General features: G+C 37.5%; 2 protein-coding genes across 3 annotated transcripts; one reads left to right on the top strand and one right to left on the bottom strand.

Annotated features, from left to right (window-relative positions):
- Window positions 1-6,067: 6,067 nt before the first annotated feature.
- On the bottom strand, window positions 6,068-8,218 carry LOC140803410 (protein OPI10 homolog). 2 transcript variants are annotated; one of them, XM_073159280.1, is made up of 2 exons: window positions 7,489-8,218; window positions 6,068-6,777 (listed from the first exon to the last, which is right to left on the bottom strand). In XM_073159280.1, the coding sequence occupies exon 1, from the start codon at window positions 8,065-8,067 to the stop codon at window positions 7,501-7,503; it is 567 nt and encodes a 188-aa protein (XP_073015381.1). In that variant the 5' UTR covers window positions 8,068-8,218; the 3' UTR covers window positions 6,068-6,777; window positions 7,489-7,500. The 2 variants fall into 2 exon arrangements, with proteins under 2 accessions (XP_073015381.1, XP_073015382.1); XM_073159281.1 differs by lacking the exon at window positions 6,068-6,777 and adding an exon at window positions 6,909-6,926.
- An 801-nt stretch (window positions 8,219-9,019) lies between these two features.
- On the top strand, window positions 9,020-9,768 carry LOC140802900 (uncharacterized). The gene is made up of 3 exons (XM_073158518.1): window positions 9,020-9,421; window positions 9,509-9,589; window positions 9,637-9,768. The coding sequence occupies exons 1-3, from the start codon at window positions 9,020-9,022 to the stop codon at window positions 9,766-9,768; spliced, it is 615 nt and encodes a 204-aa protein (XP_073014619.1).
- Window positions 9,769-9,978: the final 210 nt, after the last annotated feature.

The raw sequence follows: 9,978 nt of genomic DNA, 5'->3' as shown, positions 1-9,978 counted from the left end.
GCCAACGACAATAGTTATACAACCCAATCGAAATCAGAATAACTCAAAATATATTCGGTACAACCATATAGAATAGAACAGCACTGAAAACTAAACCAACCAGCTATTCAACGTCCTCCTCCTCCTCCTCCTGAGCTGTCCAACCTGAGGCCTGCCCCGTGAGAATGGGGTGTCCAAGATAAACAAAACCGAGGACGTGAGCGATAAGAACGCCCAGTACAAAAGCATGAGTATACAAACCTATATGAAATGCACATGCTATGAAAATATACCAGGGTAGTCAAGAAACAGGAGTCACAAAAGATCTCAAAATGCTCAGTCTAGAGGCGCCAAGTGGATAGTGCCGCGCGGTACTACCTCTGGGTCACTGCATCCACTGCAAGAACAGACGTGGACCTAAAATGTCCCGGACCACCGAAGCCCTCCCGACCCGTCGGCCACTGTGTACTCTCGGTGTCCATGCGTCCACAAGACAAGACAGGGCTGAGCGGCCCCACAAGATATAGCTTATCTCGAAAGAGATACAGCTCAACAGTAAAGGCTATATCGAAGGAGATACGGCTCAACGTGAAATGCAACATGCATCATAAAGCGTGACATAATAGCATGCATCATATGACATATAACAATGCACCACATAATCATGCAACACATATAAGAATGTATACTCGACCAGGATATCTCGGATAGTACTTTCGTACCTCTATCACAGCAATCCTAATCCACTGGAACAACCAGACAACAGGTCTAATCCAAGCCTATTCATCAAGTGAAAACCATCACTAAAACTTATCTACCAGACTTAACTAGATAATCCTGAGATAAATACTGATACAATTCCAAACCTTCGTCCGTCGCTAGCCCGCTGATGCCGCTAGCTCCCAACTAGAGCACAGCTCCGCTACAAGACCAGCAGCTCCCCGCTAGTGCCCGAACCTCGGAAAAAGACTAGAATCTCACAGAAACGACTGAAATGCTATGGAACTCTCTGAATTGGCGAGTCACAAATGAAGCCTCGCGCCTCTATTTATAGCCAATGTTCGGACGATCCGAATCATTTCGGAAGCTCCGATCCGGCACACTTCGGACGGTCCGAACCCTGATCGGACGATCCGATCCTTGCATGACTTCCACGAGTACAGCCACCTGTCTCGGACGATCCGAACCCCAATCGGATGATCCGAACCTTACCACGTGTCCAGAACCCTTCCACGTGTCCAGCCACCTGTCTCGGACGGTCCGACACCTGGCTCGGACGATCCGAACTCATCGGACGATCCGAACGTGTTCGGTCCTTCCGATCCCACCGAAAATATAATTAATCCAATAATTACTCACATTAGGAATCGGGTTACTACATGTGGCCAAAAACATTCTCTACAAGACGCTAGACAAGAATATGTTTAGCAGACGTGTTCAACAGGCAAGGAAATTTGGGAGAAGTCAACCAAATTATGCGAATGGAATGACTAGACCAAAGAGAACAAAATCATTGTGGCCATGCAGAAGTTTGGCAATGCCAAGATGAAACAGATGGAAACCCTAAATGAGTTTGATGAGTGCTTTTGTAGCATTGTTATTGAACTTGCTGCTCTTGGCAAAGAATTTACTATTCGTGAGCTTGATTTTAAGGTTATGTGAGATCTGTTCAGATAGTTGAACGTAAAGACAGTGGTCATGACAGAATCAAAATATATCAACAAACTTGAGTTGCATGATCTTTTTGCAAGCTCTGTCCAGTTCAGAGACCTCATCAAATTAACCATTTTGTTAAAGTGAATAAGAAATAGTTTCTATATATGCCTCTTGTACAATCGCATTGACGTGAGCCTGGCCCCTTGGCATAATACTAAATGAGTATAAAATACTTTCGCAGTCATTTGATTAAGTTAAGACAGAGAACAAAAACCTAAAAAATAAGACAAGTGACTCCAACTGTATCTAGTAAAAGTAACTTGATAATCTTCGGGTGAAACAAAATCTATTGGAACCTGAGAATGATAATATGAGAAGAATATTTTAAAAAACTCTGAATGAGAATCAAAAGTTATTCAACACTTGGAACAAGTCTTCAACTTCTTTGGAAAAGATGCAAGAGTTGCAAAAGCTAGCTGGTAGCAAAACTGGCCTAGGTTATGACAACCACGACTGAAGCTCCTTGGAGGTAAGTATTCAATCGTGTCTTGACAAAGACAAATCTAATATGATAAATTTTGTGTGATTTAGCACGGTATATGAATATGATGAGCCGATAATTCAAACACGCTGGGGTCTATCCTATGAGAACATGGCTAAACATAAGGGACTGTGATACATCAAACCGAAGAGTTCTAAGCCCGACAAGAATTGTGATCGAGCTTTTCTTACACTGAAAATCTCCAATAAAATTAAATCTTTTATGTTCAAATAAATTGCAAGTATATGAATCAAATTATAGTATATGTATTGTACGGATATCGTCTCACAAAAACTGTATCACACAATTATTACTTTCAGAAATTGATCTATAGTAAAATATAAACGATATTTTTGAAATGTTATAAGTTTAAATTGCATTCAATGTAAAATTATAATTCAAATAATAAATAAACGAAGCAATTTAAAATGTAGATTAAAATAAAGTTTCAAAAAATTTATTGAAAATTTTAATTCACTTATCTCTCGTTTATTTCAACTAATTAATTTCGAAAATTACTCATGTTTTTGACAAAGATTTCCTAAATTATTAACACACTCTTTCAAGCTATATTAAAATAATTCAACCCAATGAATTATTTGATTATTTATTAAAGGTGATTGGTCGCATGCACGATTTATGTAATCTCTTTACTTTCGGTCTATTGGACTATCACTACCATTGTGTATTCAATTTTATATATATATACAAATTGTAAATCCACGAATTATGCTACTCGTTTATATTGCAAATTATTCTCTCAAATTCATTCACAATATAAAACACATAATTCAAAGAAAACAATAACATAATCAAGCAGGATACCAAAAGGAGAAGATTAAATTAACTAAAACTATGTATTGGGGTAGGATCTCCTTAAATCCCACAAATATGAAAATTTAGCTACTAAACAACTTCATCAAATTATAAAAAACAATGTTTTAAACTAGAAATACAAAAAGAAATGAAGAAGAATGAAAACATTACTTGACTCCGAGCTTTTTTCTCTCTACTTTTTCTTGTGGCTGCTAAAAAATGATAATCCCATCCAAAATTTCGAGTATTAGGGCTGCTTGCATTTAATTGTGTCCAATAATAATACACCAAAGAAGGAAAGAAATCATGTCCTCAAAAAGTTCCATAATTTGTCGTGCTGGAACGATAAGAAGTGATTGTCCTAGCACGACATTAATTGTCTGTGTTCTTGCATATTCCTCAAGCGCACTGAGACGGTAAAAAGTGACCACCCTAGCGTGAGATCATATGTCCATGCACATCATATTTTTCTTTTTCCCGCAGGGACGGTAAAAAGTAACTATCATAGCGCAATCTGCAATGTCCAGCTTCTTTATACTCCATGTGCTCGTGCCGGGCGATCGAGAATGACAACCCTAGCGCGACTTCTTCTGTCCCACTTCATTAAATCTTCAAAATTTTCATATTTTTCACCAACTTTCTTGCAAATCACTAAATAAAGGTGAGTCATTATCATATGCAACAATTAACACAAAACATATGTTAAAACTAATGCAAGAAAGATTAACATAAAAATCAACACACAGAATTACGTGGTTCACTAACAATGTGTTAGCTACGTCCACGGACAGAGAAGAGGATGCTTTATTGCTTTTGGTATTCAGAAATTACAGAGTATGTCTCTAGGTTACAGAATAAGCAGTATTTATGCTGCTAAAAAAAACCCCTAGAACATAAATGAAATACGAGACCCTCGTTAAGGGTTGCAGTAGGGGCTAGATAGGTTCAAGGCATATTCTAACAACATAAATGAAATACGAACTTGACACACGAACTCATGCCATAAATAGACTAAAATCAACTTAGTAAAACATGAAATATGGCTCGTATCAACTTGGCTAAGGAAAGACAAGGCCCGACTTGACAAGGTCCACTACAAGAAAAATGGTAAACGACAACACACTTTTAACAACGGTTTTTGTTAAAACCGTTGTTAAAAATGTGTTTTTTAAGAAAAAGACAACGGTTTTTATAAAACCGTTGTCTTTTGGGGGCAAACTACAACGGTTTTATAAAAACCGTTGTCTGTTGAGTGCAAAAGACAACGGTTTTTAGGGTAAAAAACAACGGTTTATAAAACCGTTGTCTATTAGCGTTTTTTTGGGACATTCGACAACGGTTTTAGAAAAAACCGTTGTGGGAAGTGTGTTTTTGTGGCATATTTAGCGACGGTTTTCTTTAACCGTCGCTAAAAGTAGCCACGGTTTTACTTAAACCGTCGCAAAAGTATAAATCGACGACGGTGTAATCTAAACCGTCGCTAAATTTAGCAACCGTTAAAGAAAAACTGTCGCATGTTTAAAACTAGCGACGGTTTTTCCAAAACCGTTGCTAAATTTGGCGACTGTTACATATCAACCGTCGCTAAATCTAGCGACAGTTTAGATTAAACTGTCGCCGATTTATAATTTCGCAACGGTTTAAGTAAAACAATCACCATTTTCAAAAAAATTAATTCCCACCTAAACTTCCCCCCATTTTCTTTCACAACTCTCTATAAATACATGCAAATTTGCTTCAATTTCTTCCACTTCACTTCACAACAATTAAAATTTTTCTCACTTACACGATTTTACAACTACACTACACTTAAAATTTTTACATCTTACATGATTTTTTTACCACTTCAAAACAATTAAAATTTTTATCTCTTACACGATTTTATCACTTCACGACTTTTAAATTTTTTTATCTCTTACACGATTGTGCCAATTCAAAACACAGATTTATTAAATTCTAAAAACTTTTTTTATTTTACCTAAAATATCAGCGACGGAATGTATAAACCTAAACCGTCGCTAAATAGAGACAGTTTTGCACATGAATACCGTTGCTAAATGTAACGACAGTGATTAGTAAACCGTCGCTAAATTTAGCGACGGGGTTTTGAACAGTCGCTAATTAGCGACGGTGGTTATATGCAGACCGTCACACATATATTTTGCCACAGTTGTCACAACCGTCGCAAATTGTAGTTTCGACAACATTTACTAACCGTTGTCTTTGAGCAGACCATTTAACAACATTGGCTTTAACAACAGTTTTAAAATAGCTACAACAACGGTTAAAAATCGTTGTCGTATGTTATTTTTCTTGTAGTGGTCACTGGTCTCGCTCAAATCGGTTTAGCAAAAAGACATGGAATACCAAAACATTATTCAATGATTGCAAGTACAAAATATTAATAAATTCAAATAATTTACTCGGTATCTTGGCCGTAATTACTATAGACATATTACCGGAGATGACAAACTAACCACTTTCATAAGTAACTGAATGCAAATAACCAAAAATCACTTTTGGAGACGATTCAAAAGATAAGATTATAGATGATGATAAGATTATGAACGACAAAATTATTATTAAATACGTTTTATGATCATAAATATATGTAGTACAAATTCATATCATCGTTGCGTAAGTACACGCATGGGTGTAGTATGTATGAATCATAAGATTATATACATAATATCTTCTGTAATTTATATATTTAGTTGAGGTGAAAATACCTTTTAAAATATTTTTAAAATGTTCCAAACGCACTTGCAACTTACAGGGGTAAAAAGAATTGAACCGAGTCAAAAAATATTCAATTTGTATTCCAAATAATTGGATTCGATCCAAGTTCGAATACGTATATCTTATAACAAATTCAAAAGCTTGTTATTTTGTTCGACAAACTTTATTATCTTATCCTTATATTTATAATAATATTTCCAATAGCTCACAAATATTTTATAATATTTGGAACCGAGGTAAAATAATAATAATTAACAATTCAAAGTTTTCAATTAGCAACATTAATTACAAGTTTTTAACCATCAATCACTACAATCCTAGGTACGATAATAAGCAACCTCAAGGTGTCGTTGGAGCATCAGCTCCAAGTAGTACGAACTGTGACCTTTTCAGCCTAATTTTCTATACGAGAAACAACACATATACCATCGATAGGACCAAACATATATGCTTCAACTCATATTTAAGATAACACAACAGTCTCGATAACAAGATATTGATAGAACTCTTTACTCTCACCATGCCTCCAAGAAAGGGTTGGGGAAGAATGCCCTGGTGTGAGTTAAGTTGGACATAAGTTAACACAAGCACTGTAGCCAAACAAACAATCCAATCGGGCCACCTTTGTACACTCTGTCGGTTAACAAAGAAATAACAAAACTGATATTTGATTTGAACAATACCAGGATATCAATAAAACTTTTGGCGTCTCTTAGAACTTAAGAAAGAAATGGGGAAGAATGTCACTACGTCCCGCCAAACACATTAGTTATACAACCATTGTGTCTACAGAAACAATCCAACATCAAAACCTCAGTTTCACTAACAAAGAAACACAAAAATGAAACATGGTTTTGACCAGAACAAGCTATTAATAAAACTTTTGGGGTCTCGTAGAACCCCAAGAGATGATTGGGAAACGATGCCATTAACTCCCGCCGAATGCAACCATTGTAGTTACACAAACAAATAACATCCAACGGTCCAGTATGAGGAGCGGCCGGATGGAACTTCTTGCTATCCAACTGTGCTGCCTCAGCAATTCTCTTGATTAACAAAGACAAGAACATAACTGAAACACGATTCTAACCATAACAAGGTATCAATAGAACTTTTGGTGTATCTTAAAACTCCAAGAAATAATTGGGGAAGAATGCCATTGTGTCCCACCAATGGCATCACACAACAATTGTAGCTACAAACAATCCAACTATGAATGATAAAAACAACAATCCAACCGTGTCACCTCATATATTCTCTTGATTAACATAGAAACATAAAGAACCAAAACACGATCTGTATAACCACATAAGGAAAAGACACAGCACTGAAAGTCTATCACCACATTCCAAATGCTTCACTACCATTTCCGAGTCATAACACAAGAAAAACAACGAATCCAATATACCATCTCCATGAAGCACTACAATATATTCATTCCCAAGCCAGAATAGTAATTGATGGATAAAAACACAAAAAGGATAAAGTCGCTCCAACTAAATTAATAAATCGATCCCAACAAATATTGATAACAAAGGGAACGAATAGCCATAAACAATCAGAAAATCACAAGGCAGAAACCCAAGTAACTGACTGTCTTGGCAGAAGAACTTACAAGAAGCTAAATGAAAAAGACCACGAAAAAGGATCTTTTGATATTCAAAGTGTGTAAAATCAGAACATGGATCAAAACCATGATTGATTATACATTAGGCAATCTAATAAACACATACTCAAGAAATGATTCCTCTTTATACCTCGAATAACTGTTACTGAAAGGCAAACCCTTTCAAATACTCAGGATCACGCTTGGCACGCTCCTGGAACTTCTTGAACCATCGGTCCATGATGTCCATAGGCACCACCAGCTTCGACCCATCTACCCCACAAAACGACTGCATGAAATTGAACAGATTCTCCCCAACTTTCAAAGCCAGCCGCTCGATCTTCCGTTCAGCGGCCACATCCAGCGAGGGCAGCGAAGCAATATCCTCCACCGACACCCCGATGTTAGCCGAAAGAGGCGGGGCATCTGGGGCCATAATTTGAAGCTGGGCTGGATCCGGCCAGGATAGTGAGAGGACCGCGGAGGGGCGTGCGAGGGTGAGGGCTCCACAGAAGACAAAAGGGGAGCCGGGGGACTGGATGTACAAGGCCAGAGCCTTGTCTGGAGGGAGGGTGAAATTGTTCAGCAAGAATATGCAGATTTCTCGGATGGAATCGTAGGATTCGCCGACGAAATGGTTCATATCAAGCAGCCAATGGGTGGCGTCGATTTGCTGGAACGTGGAGATGTCGAGAGGGAAGCTTCGATTCGGGAACACCACTCCGAACATTATTGATTCCTCTTCTACTGCTACACTCGACGGGCGCAATTAGCAAACGTTTCGAAGGTTTTAAAGAACTTTTTTCGTTTTTCCAGAAGAATCCCGAAAATTCCAGCTAAAAATGGATAAATCAAATATCGCAAGCCTTCAGTTTTCAGAAAAATTTAAAGTAATCTCGGACTTAAATTAAAAAAAAAATAGTGCTTTTTGTTGGTGGAAAAGGGTATTACAAGTTCCATCAGTTGAACATTTAACACAATATTTTTTTCCTTAATCAAATGTTATTTGGCTTGGGAATTATGGATTGTAAGTTTATTTCCTTGTTCCTTAGATCTCTTACAATTTTCTTCTATGCTATGAATATAAACTTTTCATTTTTGAAAAAAAAAATGGATCGTATTCTTGTTCTATAAATATGGATCCCCTCCTAGTATTTTGTTTTCCGATGTCCGTTATTACGTGAATCAACGGATTTTGAAGTCTCTCCATTATGAGAGAATCAACCTGATAATCGAAACCAATTGTTCCCACATACACTTGCATCAAAACCATAGGCACCAGATATAAAGACATCGTATTAGCACGTGTACGTTTTTAGTTAAGTTAGTTAGTCAGTTAGTCAGTTAGCTAGTTGGTTAATTGCTCAATTAATTGTAGCATTAATTGTCATTAGCGCTTGTATATATATCAGTTTGTACATACACATAAGATTGAATGAATGAGAATACAGAAGTTCACATTCCAGGAAGTTTTTCTTTCCAACTCTAATATGGTATCAGAGCTATTCCCGCTCCACTCACTCAATAATTGAGGCTCCAATTCAGAGCTTCATCGCAGCATATTCCGGGGATCTACTTGCAGTGAATCATCGCTGATTTGATCATATCTCACGGATTGAAGATTAGCTGGATCTTACTGATTGAAGGTGATAATCAGATTGATTTTTTTTTCATTACCGGCAATGGCACCAGTGACCAATGTGTCTGAGGATTCCATGAGCCCCTATTACATACATCACTCTGACAGCCTCGGGCTTGTTCTTGTCTCTCAACCGCTGACCGGAGATAATTTTACATCTTGTCATTGTGATATGATCATAGCTATATCCGTGAAGAACAAACTAGGTTTTGTTGATGGATCAATTCCGAGACCAGATGATTTCATGCTATTGAACTCATGGAAACGCAACAATGGCATTGTGACATCGTGGATACTCAATTCAGTCTCAAAGGACATATCGACGAGTATAATTTTCACAGAATCTGCCTTGGATATTCGGCAAGATCTCAAGGAACGATTTCAGCAGAGCAATGGCCCGAGGATCTTCCAATTGAGACGTAATCACCGACAAGGATTAATGACGGTTAGTACATACTTTACGAAACTCAAAACTATCTGGGAAGAACTCAATAATTTTTTACCTCAATGTATATGTGGAAGTTGTTGCTAGGGAGTTAAGAAACTTGAATCACATCATCAAATGGATTATGTGCTCGCATTCTTGATGGGGCTTAATGAGTCATTCTCTCAAGTTAGAAGTCAGATTCTGTTAATTGATCATTGCCTTCAATCAACAAGGTGTTTGCCATGATAATTCAAGAAGAAAGACATCGTCAACTTGGCTCGCAATATTTGCCTACTGAATCGGCTCATGGCATGGCTCTCACAGTCAAAGGCGAAGTTACCAAGCCTTCATCTGGAAGCATGTGATCTGTCCACAGAAGCCAACCAAGTACATCCTCTGGTAGACTTCGTTTCAACTCAAGGAGTTATCCGAGAGAGCGTCCTTATTGCTTTGTTTGCAACATGAATGGGCACGCTGTAGATACATGCTACAAGATACATGGTTATCCACCAGGTTTCAAGTTCAAGCCTCGAAATCAATTTCCGACTCAATCCAGCTCGGTCAATCAAGTTTCA

This window comes from Primulina eburnea, chromosome 10 (assembly GCF_022965805.1).
Source record: "Primulina eburnea isolate SZY01 chromosome 10, ASM2296580v1, whole genome shotgun sequence".
Classification (NCBI taxonomy): Eukaryota; Viridiplantae; Streptophyta; class Magnoliopsida; order Lamiales; family Gesneriaceae; genus Primulina; species Primulina eburnea.
The sequence above is the reverse complement of the archived record's forward strand: the minus strand, read 5'-3'. Positions and strand labels throughout refer to the sequence as shown.

What these genes read in the sequence shown, in the direction of transcription:
- LOC140802900 (XM_073158518.1), top strand. Translation starts at nt 9,020, where the DNA reads ATGGCACCAGTGACCAATGTGTCTGAGGATTCCATGAGCCCCTATTAC. An exon ending in ACCGACAAGGATTAATGACG is followed by an intron (nt 9,422 to 9,508) that starts GTTAGTACATAC and finishes AGTTGTTGCTAG; the next exon opens with GGAGTTAAGAAACTTGAATC. An exon ending in TTAATGAGTCATTCTCTCAA is followed by an intron (nt 9,590 to 9,636) that starts GTTAGAAGTCAG and finishes TCAATCAACAAG; the next exon opens with GTGTTTGCCATGATAATTCA.
- LOC140803410 (XM_073159280.1), bottom strand. Translation starts at nt 8,067, where the DNA reads ATGTTCGGAGTGGTGTTCCCGAATCGAAGCTTCCCTCTCGACATCTCC.